The sequence below is a fragment of the Macaca thibetana genome, chromosome 1 (genome assembly GCF_024542745.1).
Source record: "Macaca thibetana thibetana isolate TM-01 chromosome 1, ASM2454274v1, whole genome shotgun sequence".
Lineage (NCBI taxonomy): Eukaryota > Metazoa > Chordata > Mammalia > Primates > Cercopithecidae > Macaca > Macaca thibetana.
Window position 1 is genome coordinate 88,612,391 of NC_065578.1, and position 18,340 is coordinate 88,630,730.

The window sequence follows — 18,340 nt, forward strand, 5'->3', positions numbered from 1 at the left end:
GTAGAATTATTCCATTTGACTGAAGCACTGAATAGATGTGTTGAAATGAAAGATGAGACTGGAAATGAGATTAGGGCTTGACAAAAAGGGACTTGAAGATCAGGAAAATAGAATTAGACATCTGTAAACCATACCAGAATTCTAGATTTGGCTTATGGTTTACTGCCATCAAGAGTTTATAATTTGGTATACTGTGGGGTTTTTTGATCAAATTCTTAATAGATTCTATCTGGAAGATTGGAAATAATTTTTATTTTGAGGAAAAATCATATCCATCATATCCCCAGATCCCTTTGTATTATTCCTAATCAATTTAAATTAAAAAACAAACAAAAGTAGGACTTATTTCAACAACATCAATTTATTTTAACTCTGGGAAATCATATCGGTGTTTTCTGAGATTATTATTGAAAATTCAATCTGGGAAATCCATGTTTTAAAAGTATAGGAAGCCAAAGATCTATTTATGAACTACTTTCAATTTATATTTAGAATAATGTACAATAAAGAGAAATGATTCATTGCAAATAATACTATAAAATTATCCCATGTATAATTTTTTCAATGAGTCCATTTTATAATATCAGACAAACAAAAGCTGAAGTATTTCATCAATAACAGACCTGTCTTACAAGAAATGCTAAAGGGACTCCTTCAATCTGAAAGAAAAGGACATTAATGAGCAATTAAAAAAATCATCTGAAGGTACAAAACTCACTGGTGGCAGCAAGTACACAGGGAAAAAAAGAATATTACGTCACCATAATTGTGGTGTGTAAACTCCTCATATCTCAAGTAGAAAGACTAAAAGATAAACCTATCTAAAATAACAACTATAACAACTTTTCAAGACATAGTATAATAATAAATAGAAACAACAAAAATTTGAAAAGCATGGAGATTAAATTAAAGTGTAGAATTTTTATTCATTTTCTCTTTGCTTGTTTGTTATTTGTTTGTTTATGCAGTCAGGGTTGTCATCAGTTTGAAATAATAGGTTATAAAACATTATTTGCAAACCTCATTATAACCTCAAATCAAAAAATGTAAAACGGATACAAAAAGAATAAAAAGCAAGAAATTAAAACATACCACCAGAAAAAAATCACCTTCGCTAAAAGGAAGACAGGAAAGAAAAGAAGACCACAAAACTACTAGAAAAAACATAAAATAGCAAGATTAAGTCCTTACTTATCAATGATTACATTGAATGTGAATGGACGAAACTCTCCAATCAAAAGACATAGAGTGATCCTCCACTGATCAGGCCTCTAAGCACGTTCCCCAGGCCCCTATCCAGGTCTTCATCTCTCCCATTCCTGCCACTGCCACCTCTACCCTTGGAGAATGAGTTAACTAGGAACATGTCTCCTCACATCCAGAGGTCTGGCAGTCAGTTCTTCAGCAGAGGCAGAAGAGGTGGCAGAGTGGCCATGTGCTTCCTAGGTGGAATCATTATCTCCATCATGGAGGTGGATACACAGCACAACCTAGAGCCCCTGCCTCCACACACACATTGCTCCAACACTGAGGCCAACAAGAGTGTGGAGGTCCATCAGTTCTGGAGAGTCTTTGCACAGTTGGCTGGAGATGACATCAAGGTCAGCGGCGCAGAACTGATGAATGTTCTCAACAAGGTTATCAGTAGGACTGAACTGAAGACTCATGGTTTTGGCATTGATACATGTCAAAGCATGGTGGCCATGATGGATAGTGACATCACAGGCAAGCTGGACTTTGAGGAATTCAAGTACCTGTGGAACAACATCAAAAGGTGACAGATAATATACCAGCAGTTTGATGTTGACCGATCTGGAATCATTTGCACCAGTGAACTTGCAGGGGCCTTTGAGGCAGCAGGGTTCCACCTGAATGAACAACTACAACATAATATTCTGACACTATTTGGATGAAGGAGGGAACATGGATTTTGACAACTTTATCAGCTGCTTGATCAGGTCAGATGCTTCATTCCATGCCTTGAAATCTCTTTACAAAGATGACACTAGACCCCTCCAAGTGAATATCCAAGAGTGGCTGCAGCTGACAATGTGTTTCTAAATGGGAAACCCAGGCCTGCCCCTTCATGCCTTGCTATAGGAGTCACCTTGGAGCCTCAGCCTCTCCCAGTGCTGATCCCATTTGCAGTCACATCTTCATGGGTCCTGCTGACAAATGGGCCTTTTGTTCTTCCAGCCCTTGGCACCCAGCTTCTCGGTCAACATCCAGGGTCAAATGTGCCCCAACATGCCATGCCCTGAGTTGGCCCCGACTCTAAAACATGCTAACACGCTCTTCCAACAGTCACCCCACCCCACCATACCCATCTCACTCTCATGCCATAACCTCACTCTGGTATCTGTGCCAACGTCAACACTTGCATTGCTCGAATGCCCCAAGGGCCCTCTCTCAGTTCTGGGAGGACGACTCCACTCCCTACACACCCTGGTCCACGCATTCACAGTTACCACCCAAGCAGTCAAACATCAGGCTATTCCAGTCCCACATGTTCCAGTGGTTTCATCTGTATTCTGCTCCTAGTCTGCCAGGCCCAGGAGGAAGAAAAAATGTATGAAAAAAAGAAAGAGAGAGAGAGAGAGAGAGAGAGAAAGGAAGGAAGGGAGGAAGGAAGGAAGGAAGGAAGGAAGGAAGGAAGGAAGGAAGGAAGGAAGGAAGGAAGGAAGGAAGGCAGGCAGGCAGGTAGGCAGACAGGCAGGCAAGCAGGCTTATTTCACTTAACATAATGACCATGAATTCAACCCAAGTTGTTGCAAATGATAGAATCTCATTCTTTTTGATGGCTGAATAGTACTCCATTGTGTATATGTAAGCATTTTCCTTATCCATTCATCTGTTGATTAACACTTAGGTTGTTTCCAAATCTTGGCTATTGTGAAGAGTGCTGCAACAAATGTGGAAGTGCAGATATCCCTTTGATATGCATATTTCCTTTTGGGGTGGTATATGCTCAGCAGTAGAACTGCTGGATCATATGGTAGCTCTGTTTTTAGTTTTTTAAGGAACCTTGTGATTTGAGCTCCTTATATATTCTGGTTATTAATCCCTTGTCAGATGGATAGTTTGCAAATATTTTCTCTTATTCTGTGGGTTGTCTCTTCACTTTGTTAATTTTTTACCTTTTTTAACTTAATATGATTTGACTTGTCCATTTTTGCTTTGGTCACTCAGGAAATCTTTTTCCATACCAATGTCAAGAGTTTTCCTAATGTTTTCTTGTAGTAGTTTCATAGTTTGAGGTCTTAGATTTAAAACTTTAATCCATTTTGATGTGATTTTTGTATATGGTGATAGATAGGGGTCTATTTTCATTCTTCTGCATATGAATATGCAGTTTTCCCAGCACCACTTATTGAAGAGATTTTTCTTTCCCTCATGTATGTTCTCCGCACCTTTGTCAGAAATGAGTGCTCTGTAGGTGTATGGATTTGTTTCTGGGTTCCCTAATCTGTTCCATTAACTACACATACGTTTTTATGCCAGTAACATGCTGTTTGGGTTACGTAGCTCTGTAGTATAATTTGAAGTCAGGTAATGATTCCTCCAGTTTTGTTCTTTTTGCTCAGGACACCTTAGGCTATTCTGGGTCTTCAGTGGTTCCATATAAACTGTAGGATTTATATGGAACCTAAATAATTTTCTCTATTTCTGTGAAGAATGTCATTGATATTTTGATAGGGAATTCACTGAATCTGTAGATTTCTTTTGGTAGTATGGACATTTTTTAAATGTTCATTCTTCAAATTCATGCACATGGAATAACCTTTCCATTTTTGTATACTCTTCAATTTCTTTCCTCAGTGTTTTATAGCTTTCATTGTAGAGCATAACTAGTTGAAGCCTGAGGAAGGAACACATTTAAAATTCTCTGGAAATTATTCTAAGGGTAAACATCAAACTATGAATGCTGATTCACTGTGTTGGATATTTATTCACTGTTAGAATTAATAAGTAAATCAATATTGAATTCCTTACATGCAGCCAGGATGCAAAATACATCCTCTAAATCCTATTCCATCTTCCATTAATTGTCTAGTGAAAATATTTAATAAGAATCCAAAAAGAAAGTTTTCCACAATAAATTAAATGAAATATTTGGGTTGTGAGTGTAGTTGAGTGTTGATGAGGCAGGAAATTAAAGAAAAATACAATTAAAAAGAAAAAGAAATAAGTTTTCCTGTATTAGGCTGACTTGTCCCAGAGGCAACAACAGGCACAGACCAGACCCAGGAAAAGTCTTCATAATGTTATCTAATGTGCTCTGGAGACTCTCCCAGCACTCCCTCAACATAGGGAGAAGAAAAACTAATTTTCCTTTGTTTAATGGAATAAGTTTTTAGATTCCTGTTCTCTGTAACTAGTGACTTCAAGTATTCTGTTTTATCTAAGAAGTAGAGTGAAGGTCATGAGAAGCCTGAGTAGGCCTGAACTACAGCTGCCTGGGCACCATAGTGAAGGTTATAAGATAAACCAGTATAAGGCTCTTTAGAGCAAAACCTAGATAACAGACATCTGGGTTGCTTGGCAAGGGTCATGTGCAATCCTGAGTTTGTCCTGCCTCTATATCCCTGCTTTCACACCACTGTAAGCTTGCTTCAAGCTAGCCCACCCACTTTTGTGAAGTGTGTATGAAAGTCAAGTGCTGTCTTTGCATGTGAGTCTGCCGGGGCCTGAGTGCACTCAATAAAAATTCTCTTGTTTTAACCCGAGGTCTCTCTCGTCCTCCTGGATCCTGCAACATTGATAAGTCACTGTCAGGCTAACATTTTTCATAATGAGCTACTTTGACAATACTTCCATAACTTTCTCAAATGATACAGATTTTGCCTCCTCTCTCGCTGTCACACACAAAACTTTTGGCCATACTGGGGAATCTTATGAGTCTCCCTTATAATTGCAAAACACTAGAAATTTTCGTTTATTTTGCCTCTTCTCTTGCAGACAAGGGAACACCCCAGACATGGCATCAGAGGTCCACATGACAGGCCCAGTGTGCCTCATTGAGAACACTAATGGGCGACTGATGGCGAATCGAGAAGCTCTGAAGATCCTGTCTGCCATTACACAGCCTGTGGTGCCTGTGGTTGTGGTGGCGATTGTGGGCCTCTACCGCACAGGCAAATCCTACCTGATGAACAAGCTGGCTGGGAAGAAAAAGGGTGAGTGGCATGAGCAAAGCTCTGCCAAGTCCCTTCTGTCCATCTACACAGTCAGCATCCATTATGAGGATGTGAGGAGAGAAAGTTAGAGATGAGGATGAATACTGAAAGCTAACTTTCCATTCACAGTTGGTCTCCTTATCTTCACGCTGTTCCAGGGGATAAGATTAAATTCATTAATTATTCCCGCGATATGTTAGTTTCCCTTTCGAAAGCACAAATTATGCCTTTCATAAAAGGAGTAAGACTGTAATAAAAATAATTAATGCACATAATAATAACTACAATAAACTATACAATGTTTATTACAATTTTTATGCCATAACAGCGAGTTTACAGTGATCTTTAAGATTGAAAAAATGTTTCAGTCTGTATTGGATATTCTTTTTTATTGTTGTAAAAAAAAACATAAAATTTAACCTCGTAACCATTTTTAAGTGTACAGCTCTGTGACATTAATTAAATTCACACTGTTATACAACTGTCACCTCCATCCATATCCAGAACTCTTTCATCTTGCCTAACAGAAACTCTGTACTAAATAAACAAAAGCTCCACATTAACCCATTGCCTGCCATCATTCTACATTCTATCTCTATGAATTTGACTACTACAGAAAACTCATAAGTGGAATCATTCAATATTTGTCCTTTTATGACTATCTTATTTCAATTCATATGTCTTCAAAGTTCATCAGTGTGTTAGCACGTGTCAAAACTCTTCCTTTTTAAGGCTTAGTAATTGTATGATAATTTGTTTATCTCTTCATCTGTCAATGGCCACTTGGATTGCTTCCACCTTTTGTCTATTATAAATAATGCTAATAGGAACATGAGTGTCTGAATATCTGTTCAAGTCCCTGCTTTCACTTCTTTTGGGAATATATCCAGAAGGGGAATTGTTGGCTTATGGAGTCATTCCATGTTAACTGTTTTTTTTAAAGAAATCACTGTACCATTTTCCACAGTGACTGTACCATTTTACATTCCCAACAGAAATGCACAAGGGCTCTAATTTCTCTACTTCCTCACCAACATTTTTTATTTTCAGGGTTTGTTTTGTTTTGTTTGATAGTGTCCATAGGAATGGATGTTAAGTAGTATCTCGTTGTGGTTTTGATTTTGATTTCCGTAATGACTAGTGATATTGAGCATCTTTTCATGTGCTTATTGGCCACTTGTATATCTTCTTTGGGAAAATGTCTATTCAAGTCCTTTGTTCATTTATTAATCTGGTTGTTTATTTGTGTTGCTTTGTAAATTTTTTTATATTTTCTAGATATCAATCCCTTATATACATGTTTAGCAAATCTTTTCTTACATTCTATGTGTTGCCTTTTTTAACTCTGTTGATAGAGTCCGTTAACACACAAAAGTTTCAAATTTTGATGAAATCCAACTAATCTATTTTTTCTTTTATTGACTATACTTTTGGTCTCTTATTCAAAAAAATCATTGCCAAATCCAATATTAAAAAACTTTTGCCCTTTGTTTTCTTCTATAACTTTTATAGTTTTAACTCTAATGTTCAGCTCTTTGATTCATTTTGAGTTCATATTTATAAGTTATAAGGTAACAGCCCAACTTTTTTAAGGAGATATCTCATTGCTTCAACATCATTTGTTAAAGAGACTCTCCTTTCTTCATTAAATGATCTTGACATCCGTACTGGAAATCATTTGACCATATATGTCAGAGTTTATTCATGGGCTGTTTTTCTATTCCATTGGTTTATATGTCAGTCTTTATACCAGTACCATACATGGTTTTGTAATACGTCTCAGAACTCAGAAACTGTGAGATTCCAACTTTGCTCTTCCTTTTTAAGATTATTTTCATAATTAGGGGATTTCCAGATATTTCATATGAAAGTTATGGTGGATTTTTCTATTTATACAAAGTAATTGGCATGTTGGTAGGTATTACATCAAACCTGTACATCATTTTGGGTAGTAGTGACATCTTAAGAATATTAAGTCTTCCAATCCATAAACGCAGGATGCCTTTCTAATAATTTATGCCATCTATAATTTCTTTAAAGGGTTTTTTTTTATTATTATACTTTAAGTTCTAGGGTACATGTGCATAACATGCAGGTTTGTTACATATGTATACTTGTGCCATGTTGGTGTGCTGCACCCATCAACTCGTCAGCACCCATCAACTCGTCATTTACATCAGGTATAACTCCCAATGCAATCCCTTCCCCCTCCCCCCTCCCCATGATAGGTCCCGGTGTGTGATGTTCCCCTTCCCGAGTCCAAGTGATCTCATTGTTCAGTTCCCACCTATGAGTGAGAACATGCGGAGTTTGGTTTTCTGTTCTTGTGATAGTTTGCTAAGAATGATGGTTTCCAGCTGCATCCATGTCCCTACAAAGGACACAAACTCATCCTTTTTTATGGCTGCATAGTATTCCATGGTGTATATGTGCCACATTTTCTTAATGCAGTCTGTCACTGATGGACATTTGGGTTGATTCCAAGTCTTTGCTATTGTGAATAGTGCCGCAATAAACATACGTGTGCATGTGTCTTTATAGCAGCATGATTTATAATCCTTTGGGGATATACCCAGTAATGGGATGGCTGGGTCATATGGTACATCTAGTTTTAGATCCTTGAGGAATCGCCATACTGTTTTCCATAATGGTTGAACTAGTTTACAATCCCACCAACAGTGTAAAAGTGTTCCTATTTCTCCACATCCTCTCCGGCACCTGTTGTTTCCTGACTTTTTAATGATCGCCATTCTAACTGGTGTGAGATGGTATCTCATTGTGGTTTTGATTTGCATTTCTCTGATGGCCAGTGATGATGAGCATTTTTTCATGTGTCTGTTGGCTGTATGAATGTCTTCTTTTGAGAAATGTCTGTTCATATGCTTTGCCCACTTTTTGATGGGGTTGTTTGTTTTTTTCTTGTAAATTTGTTTGAGTTCTTTGTAGGTTCTGGATATTAGCCCTTTTAAAGGGTGTTTGAAGTTTTCACTCTACAACTCTTTCGCCTGCTTGGTTAAGCTTATTCCTAGGTAGTTTATTCTTTTGATGCTGTTAAATGGGATTGTTTTCAAAATTTCCTTTTCTTTTTGTTTAGGAAGGAAATTAGAATTCCTGTTCTAATTCTATTTTTATACACTAGCAACTGATTTCTCCATATTGACTTTGCATGCTGCAAATTTGATGAATTCTTTTAAAAGTTCTAATAGGTTTTTGTGGAATATTTAATGTTTTCTACAAATTAGATACTACTCTCAGTAGACAGATAATTTTACTTTTTCATTACCAATTAGGATGCCTCCTTTATGCTTTTCTTGTCTAATTACTCTGGACAGAACTTGCAGTGTTCTATGGAACACAATTGGCAAAAGTAGGCATCCTTCTCTTGTTCCTGATGTTATAGGAAAAGCTATGAAACTTCATCATTAAATGTGAAGTGAGCTGTGGGTTTTTAATATATGGCCTTTATTATGTTGAGGTACTGTTTTTCTATTTCTACTTTGTTGATTGTTTTTATCATGAAAGCCTTCTGAATTTTTCCATGCATTGGATATTCAAATTTCCTATTTCTTTGATTGTAACTAAGTAAGATGAATAGTGATTGTTGTTTCGGTTCTCTCCTAACCTTAAATATGCTACCTTTTCCTTTAACTACCAGAATTGCCTGTTACTAGATCTCCATCTCTGGTCTCCTCTCTCCCTTGCAGGCTTCTCTCTGGGCTCCACAGTGCAGTCTCACACTAAAGGAATCTGGATGTGGTGTGTGCCCCATCCCAAGAAGCCAGGCCACATCCTAGTTCTGCTGGACACTGAGGGTCTGGGAGATGTAGAGAAGGTGAGACTCAAGGATCCAATTGTGGAGTGAGTCTCTCTTCTCTGAATATTTTATGCACCATTTAATTGTTTATTAACTATTAACTACAAGCCATAATATGTGGGGTTTAACACAGATGCATAAAGGGAGCACAAATAATCCCAGTGTCATGAGTCTTATCCTGCAGAGAACTTTAGTTAAGAATTTGGGTGCTAAAGCCCCATGACTTTCTGTTTAAATTTAAATTCTGTCACCAATTCAGTACCCTGAGAAAATTGACTTATTTTATACTCAGCATTCTAATCTTTAAAATGTATGGAAAAGACCTATGTTGGCCACATAGAATTATTTTGAATATTTAATGAGATAAACAGTACATTTCAGGTGTAGATTAATTATTTGATAAAATAGCAACTAATAGTATCAATCTTATATGTGAATTTTGTTATTGAAAAAAGATGAGAAAATTTTAAATTTACATTGTACTCATGCCTTAAAATGCCCACCAACCTTGAATTTTAATTTTACAATTATTTGTTGATGGTCATTAGAAGACTTAATAAGGATCATTGTAACCCAAAAACACTCATCGAAAAACTACCCAAAAGCGACATCCTACTGAGAATACTTTTTGTATTTGGCTTCCTTTGATATGTCATTGGTGCTAAAGAACAAACAAACAAAAAAGAACAAAAACCCTCTAATATATGAACATAGTTTTACTACTGTTACTCTAGAAAGTGCTGTGATGATGAAACTTGCTCCTGACTCCAGTATGTCTTGACTTCCAGGGTAACAACCAGAATGACTCCTGGATCTTCGCCCTGGCCGTCCTCCTGAGCAGCACCTTCGTGTACAACAGCATGGGAATCATCAACCAGCAGGCCATGGACCAACTGCAGTATCCTTTGTGACCCAGAACAGCACCGAAGTCAGAGGCGACACCTGTATTCATAAACTAGCTGCCTGACTGTGAATCCTGATGAATCAAGCTCAAGAGGAGAAAACAAAAAATAATGCAAGTACAGAGGAGAGATCCCATGTATCCACTTTAGAAATGACACTTAGGTTAGGAGCAAAGGAAAATGGAAAGTTTGGGAATGTGTTGAATATGGGATGAGGTCCCTGTTCATTTTGTCACATTTCCTTAGTTAGCTACTCAGCTATATGACAGAGCTGACACAGCGAATCCGATCAAAATCCTCACCTAATGAGAATGAGAATAAGGATTCAGCTGACTTTGTGAGCTTCTTCCCAGACTTCGTGTGGACACTGAGAGATTTCTCCCTGGACTTACTAGCAGAAGGACAACCCATCACAGGAGATAAGTACCTGACATACTCCCTGAGGCTGAAGCAAGGTAACAGAGAGCTTCAACTGATATATGAGGATGAGAAAACAAAAGAAATTACCAGTTTTCAGTTTACTATTGCTAGTTTTCCCAAATTTGCAGTTTTCTATGTCTTCAACTGGCTATTCCTATAAATTAATGCTTGTTGAATATCTGAATTAATAGATTTTATTTTAAATTACGTTTGTCCTTGTTCTAAAACAAGTTTCATGTTCTTTCACCTATGTGTATGCTATGATTAAGTTAATTTTATCTCCCTGCCAAGGGTTTGTGATCTTCTATTTAGCCATAGAATGTGGAGTAAAATGGATATTTATTTAAAGAACATAGACCAAAACACGAACGTGTGCTAGTCCAAGCACTGGCAAACTACAGCCCAAGGCAAATCATGGCCAATCCTGCCTGCCAGCTGTCTTTGTAAATAAGATTTTCTTGGAATAATGCTATGCCCATTCATTTACAGATTTTCAAAAACTGTTGTCATACTCCAATAACAGAGTTGAGTATTTGGAAAAGAGACCACCCAGCCTGAAGAGCCTAAAATATTTACTATTTGGCCCTTTACAGAAACACTTATATTAGGCAATTTTATGATTTTTTTGTTTTTCTAGGCACCAGTTAAACAGATAAAACTTTTCTTTTTTTTTTTTTTTTTACCAAGCTCAAGTCCAACCTTCTCTGCCTACATCAATATTTACATATGAATAAAATGCTTCCTCAAATAGAGAACAATAGCTTCCACCTTTTAGGCTGTATTTTGTTTGTTTGCTTTTGTTTTTGTTTTTGTTTTTTTATACTTTACGTTCTAGGGTACATGTGCACGACGTGAAGGTTTGTTACATATGTATACATGTGCCATGTTGGTGTGCTGCACCCATTAACTCGTCATTTACATTAGGTATATCTCCTAATGCTATCCCTCTCCCCTGCCCCCTTCCCACAATAGGCCCCGGTGTGTGATGTTCCCCTTCCTGTGTCCAGGTGATCTCATTGTTCAATTCTCACCTATGAGTGAGAACGTGAGGTGTTTGGTTTTCTGTTCTTGTGATAGTTTGCTGAGAATCATGCTTTCCAGCTGCATCCATGTCCCTACAAAGGACACGAATTCATCCTTTTTTATGGCTGCATAGTATTCCATGATGTGTATGTGCCACATTTTCTTTATCCAATCTGTCACTGATGGACATTTGGGTTGATTCCAAGTCTTTGCTATTCTGAATAGTGCTGCAATAAACATACATGTGCATGTGCCTTTAGAGCAGCATGATTTATAATCCTTTAGGTATATACCCAGTAATAGGATGGCTGGGTCTCATGGTATTTCTAGTTCTAGATCTTTGAGGAATCACCACACTGTTTTCCACAATGGTTGAACTAGTGTACAGTTCCACCAACAGTGTAAAAGTGTTCCTATTTCTCCACATCCTCTCCAGCACCTGTTGTTTCCTGATTTTTTAATTATTGCCATTCTAACTGGCATGCTATTGTACACGAAGGTGCTGCTCAGGAGGACTGCCATTCTAACTGAGAGATGGTATCTCATTGTGGCTTTGATTTGCATTTTTCTGATGGTGAGTGATGATGAGCATTTTTTCATGTGTCTGTTGTCTGTATGAATGTCTTCTTTTGAGAAGCGTTGGTTCATATCCTTTGCCCACTTTTTGATGGGGTTGTTTTTTTCTTGTAAATTTGTTTGAGTTCTTTGTAGATTCTGGATATTAGCCCTTTGTTAGATGAGTAGATTGCAAAATTTTTCTCCCATTCTGTAGGTTGCCTGTTCTCTCTAATGGTAGTTTCTTTTGCTGTACAGAAGCTCTTTAGTTTAATTAGATTCCATTTGTCAATTTTGGCTTTTGTTACCATTGCTTTTCGTGTTTTAGATATGAAGTCCTTGCCCATGCCTATGTCCTGAATGGTTTTACCTAGGTTTTCTTCTAGGGTTTTTATGGTTTTAGGTCTAACATTTAAGTCTCTAATCAATCTTGAATTAATTTTCATATAAGGAGTAAGGAAAGGATCCAGTTTCAGCTTTCTACTTATGGCTAGCCAATTTTCCCAGCACCATTTATTAAATAGGGAATCCTTTCCCCATTTCTGGTTTTTGTCAGGTTTGTCAAAGATCAGATGGCTGCAGCTGTGTGGTATTATTTCTGAGGACTCTGTTCTGTTCCATTGGTCTATATCTCTGTTTTGGTACCAGTACCATGCTGTTTTGGTTACTGTAGCCTTGTAGTATAGTTTGAAGTCAGGTAGCGTGATGCCTCCGGCTTTGTTCTTTTGGCTTAGGATTGTCTTGGCAATGCTGGGTCTTTTTTGGTTCCATATGAACTTTAAAGCAGTTTTTTCTAAGTCTGTGAAGAAAGTCATTGGTAGCTTAATGGGGATGGCATTGAATCTATAAATTACCTTGGGCAGTATGGCCATTTTCACAATATTGATTCTTCCTATGCATGAACATGGTATGTTCTTCCATTTGTTTGTGCCCTCTTTTATGTCACTGATCAGTGGTTTGTAGTTCTCCTTGAAGAGGTCCTTTACATCCCTTGTAAGTTGGATTCCTAGGTATTTTATTCTCTTTGAAGCTATTGTGAATGGGAGTTCATTCATGATTTGGCTCTTTGTTTCTCTGTTACTGGTATATAAGAATGCTTGTGATTTTTGCACAATGATTTTGTATCCTGAGACTTTGCTGAAGTTGCTTATCAGTTTAAGGAGATTTTGGGCTGAGACGATGGGGTTTTCTAAATATACAATCATGTCATCTGCAAACAGGGACAATTTGACTTCGTTTCCTAACTGAATACCCTTGATTTCTTTCTCTTGCCTGATTGCCCTAGCCAGAACATCCAACACTATGTTGAATAGGAGTGGTGAGAGAGGGCATCCCTGTCTTGTGCCAGTTTTCAAAGGGAATGCTTCCAGTTTTTGCCCATTCAGTATGATATTGGCTGTGGGTTTGTCATAAATAGGTCTTATCATTTTGAGATACAGTCCATCAATACCGAATTTATTGAGAGTTTTTAGCATGAAGGGCTGTTGAATTTTGTCAAAGGCATTTTCTGCATCTATTGAGATAATCATGTGGTTTTTGTCTTTGGTTCTGTTTATGTGCTGGATTACGTTTATTGATTTGCATATGTTGAACCAGCCTTGCATTCCAGGGATGAAGCCCACTTGATAATGGTGGATAAGCTTTTTGATGTGCTGCTGGATTGGTTTGCCTGTATTTTATTGAGGATTTTTGCATCGATGTTCATCAGGGATATTGGTCTAAAATTCTCTTTTTTTGTTGTGTCTCTGCCAGGCTTTGGTATCAGGATGATGTTGACCTCATAAAATGAGTTAGGGAGGATTCCCTCTTTTTCTGTTGATTGGAACAGTTTCAGAAGGAATGGTACCAGCTCCTCCTTGTACCTCTGGTAGAATTCGGCTGTGAATCCGTCTGGTCCTGGACTTCTTTTTGGTTGGTAAGCTATTAATTATTGCCTCAATTTCAGAGCCTGCTATGGGTCTATTCAGGGATTCAGTTTATTCCTGGTTTACTCTTGGGAGAGTGTAAGTGTCCAGGAAATTATCCATTTCTTCTAGGTTTTCTAGTTTATTTGCATAGAGGTGTTTGTAGTATTCTCTGATGGTAGTTTGTATTTCTGTGGGGTCAGTGGTGATATCCCCTTTATCATTTTTTATTGCATCTATTTGATTCTTCTCTCTTTTCTTCTTTATTAGTCTTGCTAGTGGTCTATCCATTTCGTTGATCTTTTCAAACAACCAGCTCCTGGATTCATTGATTTTTTGGAGGGTTTTTTGTGTCTCTATCTCCTTCAGTTCTGCTCTGATCTTAGTTATTTCTTGCCTTCTGCTAGCTTTTGAATGTGTTTGCTCTTGCTTCTCTAGGTCTTTTAATTGTGATATTAGGGTGTCAATTTTAGATCTTTCCAGCTTTCTCTTGTGGGCATTTAGTGCTATAAATTTCCCTCTACACACTACTTTAAATGTGTCCCAGAGATTCTGGTATGTTGTATCTTTGTTCTCATTGGTTTCGAAGAACATCTTTATTTCTGCCTTCATTTCGTTATGTACCCAGTAGTCATTCAGGAGCAGGTTGTTCAGTTTCCATGTGGTTGAGCTGTTTTGATTGAGTTTCTTAGTCCTGAGTTCTAGTTTGATTGCACTGTGGTCTGAGAGACAGTTTGTTATATTTTCTGTTCTTGTACATTTGCTGAGGAGTGCTTTACTTCCAATTATGTGGTCAATTTTGGAATAAGTGTGATGTGGTGCTGAGAAGAATGTATATTCTGTTGATTTGGGGTGGAGAGTTCTATAGATGTCTATTAGGTCTGCTTGCTGCAGAGATGAGTTCAATTCCTGGATATCCTTGTTAACTTTCTGTCTCATTGATCTGTCTAATGTTGACAGTGGAGTGTTGAAGTCTCCCATTATTATTGTATGGGAGTCTAAGTCTCTTTGTAAGTCTCTAAGGACTTGCTTTATGAATCTGGGTGCTCCTGTATTGGGTGCATATATATTTAGGATAGTTAGCTCTTCCTGTTGAATTGATCCTTTTACCATTATGTAATGGCCTTGTCTCTTTTGATCTTTGATGGTTTAAAGTCTGTTTTATCAGAGACTAAGATTGCAACCCCTGCTTTTTTTTGTTCTCCATTTGCTTGGTAGATCTTCCTCCATCCCTTTATTTTGAGTCTATGTATGTCTCTGCATGTGAGATGGGTCTCCTGAATACAGCAAACTGATGGGTCTTGACTCTTTATCCAATTTGCCAGTCTGTGTCTTTTAATTGGACCATTTAGTCCATTTACATTTAAGGTTAATATTGTTATGTGTGAACTTGATCCTGTCATTATGATATTAGCTGGTTATTTTGCTCGTTAGTTGATGCAGTTTCTTCCTAGCCTCGATGGTCTTTACATTTTGGCATGTTTTTGCAATGGCTGGTACCGGTTGTTCCTTTCCATGTTTAATGCTTCCTTCAGGGTCTCTTGTAAGGCGGGCCTGGTGGTGACAAAATCTCTAAGCATTTGCTTATCTGTAAAGGATTTTATTTCTCCTTCACTTATGAAACTTAGTTTGGCTGGATATGAAATTCTGGGTTTAAAATTCTTTTCTTTAAGAATGTTGAATATTGGCCCCCACTCTCTTCTGGCTTGGAGAGTTTCTGCCGAGAGATCTGCTGTTAGTCTGATGGGCTTCCCTTTGTGGGTAACCCGACCTTTCTCTCTGGCTGCCCTTAAGATTTTTTCCTTCATTTCAACTTTGGTGAATCTGGCAATTATGTGTCTTGGAGTTGCTCTTCTCGAGGAGTATATTTGTGGCGTTCTCTGTATTTCCTGGATTTGAATGTTGGCCTGCCCTACTAGGTTGGGGAAGTTCTCCTGGATGATATCCTGAAGAGTGTTTTCCAACTTGGTTCCATTTTCCCCCTCACTTTCAGGCACCCCAATCAGACGTAGATTTGGTCTTTTTACATAATCCCATACTTCTTGCAGGCTTTGTTCATTTCTTTTTCTTCTTTTTTCTTTTGGTTTCTCTTCTCACTTCATTTCATTCATTTGATCCTCAATCGCTGATACTCTTTCTTCCAGTTGATCGAGTCGGTTACTGAAGCTTGTGCATTTGTCACGTATTTCTCGTGTCATGGTTTTCATCTCTGTCATTTCGTTTATGACCTTCTCTGCATTAATTACTCTAGCTATCAATTCTTCCACTCTTTTTTCAAGATTTTTAGTTTCTTTGCGCTGGGTACGTAATTCCTCCTTTAGCTCTGAGAAGTTTGATGGACTGAAGCCTACTTCTCTCATCTCGTCAAAGTCATTCTCCATCCAGCTTTGATCCGTTGCTGGCGATGAGCTGCGCTCCTTTGCAGGGGGAGATGCGCTCTTATTTTTTGAATTTCCAGCTTTTCTGCACTGCTTTTTCCCCATCTTTGTGGTTTTATCTGCCTCTGGTCTTTGATGATGGTGACGTACTGATGGGGTTTTGGTGTAGGTGTCCTTCCTGTTTGATAGTTTTCCTTCTAACAGTCAGGACCCTCAGCTGTAGGTCTGTTGGAGATTGCTTGAGGTCCACTCCAGACCCTGTTTGCCTGGGTATCAGCAGCAGAGGCTGCAGAAGATAGAATATTGCTGAACAGCGAGTGTACCTGTCTGATTCTTACTTTGGAAACTTCCTCTCAGGGGTGTATCCACCCTGTGAGGTGTGGGGTGTCAGACTGCCCCTAGTGGGGGATGTCTCCCAGTTAGGCTACTCAGGGGTCAGGGACCCACTTGAGCAGGCAGTCTGTCCCTTCTCAGATCTCAACCTCCGCGTTGGGAGATCCACTGCTCTCTTCAAAGCTGTCAGGCAGAGTCATTTGCGTCTGCAGAGGTTTCTGCTGCTTTGTTGTTGTTGTTGTTTAGCTGTGCCCTGTCCCCAGAGGTGGAATCTATAAAGACAGGCAGGTTTCCTTGAGCTGCTGTGAGCTTCACCCAGTTCGAGCTTCCCAGCAGCTTTGTTTACCTACTTAAGCCTCAGCAATGGCGGGCGCCCCTCCCCCAGCCTCGCTGCTGCCTTGCGGTTAGATCGCAGACTGCTGTGCTAGCAATGAGGGAGGCTCCGTGGGCGTGGGACCCTCCTGGACAGGTGTGGGATATAATCTCCTGGTGTGCCCGTTTGCTTAAAGTGCAGTATTGGGGTGGGAGTTACCCGATTTTCCAGGTGTTGTGTGTCTCAGTTCCCCTGGCTAGGAGAAGGGATTCCCTTCCCGCTCGTGCTTCCCAGGTGAGGCGATGCCTCGCCCTGCTTCAGCTCTCGCTGGTCGGGCTGCAGCAGCTGACCAGCACTGATTGTCCAGCACTCCCTAGTGAGATGAACCCAGTACCTCAGTTGAAAATGCAGAAATCACCGGTCTTCTGTGTCGCTCGCGCTGGGAGTTGGAGACTGGAGCTGTTCCTATTCAGCCATCTTGCTCCGCCCAACCCAGCTGAATTCTAATTGATTAATACAGCTGAGCCTTGATTGGCAGAAGCAGGGGAGCTGAAAAGCCCCAGAATAATAAGGTATGCCTTTTGGGTGAACTCAGAACGTGTGTGTGACCCTCGTTAGCAAATGGCCCCTTGGCTCAACTTTAAATGTAGGCCCAGTTAGCCACTCAGTATGCATCTTGAAGGATTGGCTCAAACTTGTTGACAGACAGAGTTAGCCACTCAGGATGCATCTTGAAGGACTGGCTCAAACTTGTTGACAGACAGCATTGCATTCCATCATGGCATGGAAGTGATTAGCTACCTGCTTCAGGTTTATCTGGTCTTTTCTAGGGATCCTGGTGGCAGAGCAGTGGCCAATTGAGCAACTAGAGCGATTTACTTAAAAAAGGCACTCAGGTACCTGTTAGATTCTAATCAAAGTCTCCCAGGTTATGTTGATTCTGGTTCCTGTCCAGAGTAAATTTAAAGTCTCATGGGTTAGGTCAGCATGATCCAAGTGTCTTGCAGATATCTATTAAAACAGGCTAGAACAGCTGGGCGCAGTGGCTCACACCTATAATCCCAGCACACTGGGAGGTCGAAGCAGGCAGATCACCCGAGGTTGGGAGTTTGAGACCAGCCTGACCAAGATGGAGAAATCCCATCTCTACTAAAAAATACAAAACTAGCCGGGCATGGTGGCGCATGCCTGTAATCTCAGCTACTCAGGAGGCTGAGGCAGGAGAATCACTTGAATCCGGGAGGCAGAGGTTGCAATGAGCTGAGATCCCACCATTGTACTCCAGCCTGGGCAACAAGAGTAAAATTCCATTTCCAAAAAAAAAAGAAAAAAAGAAAAAACAGGCCAGGCGCGGTGGCTCAAGCCTGTAATCCCAGCACTTTGGGAGGCCGAGACGGGCGGATCACGAGGTCAGGAGATCGAGACCATCCTGGCTGACACGGTGAAACCCCGTCTCTACTAAAAAAAATACAAAAACTTAGCCAGGCGAGGTGGCGGGCGCCTGTAGTCCCAGCTACTCGG

General features: G+C 39.4%; 1 protein-coding gene and 1 pseudogene across 1 annotated transcript; both read left to right on the forward strand.

Annotated features, from left to right (window-relative positions):
* Positions 1–1,393: 1,393 nt before the first annotated feature.
* On the forward strand, positions 1,394–2,165 carry LOC126963927 (calpain small subunit 1-like; annotated as a pseudogene).
* Positions 2,166–4,978: 2,813 nt separating this feature from the next.
* Positions 4,979–10,961, forward strand: LOC126949620 (guanylate-binding protein 1-like). The gene is made up of 5 exons (XM_050782225.1): positions 4,979–5,177; positions 8,882–9,009; positions 9,780–9,889; positions 10,152–10,348; positions 10,951–10,961. The coding sequence occupies exons 1-5, from the start codon at positions 4,979–4,981 to the stop codon at positions 10,959–10,961; spliced, it is 645 nt and encodes a 214-aa protein (XP_050638182.1).
* The last annotated feature ends 7,379 nt before the right edge of the window (positions 10,962–18,340 follow it).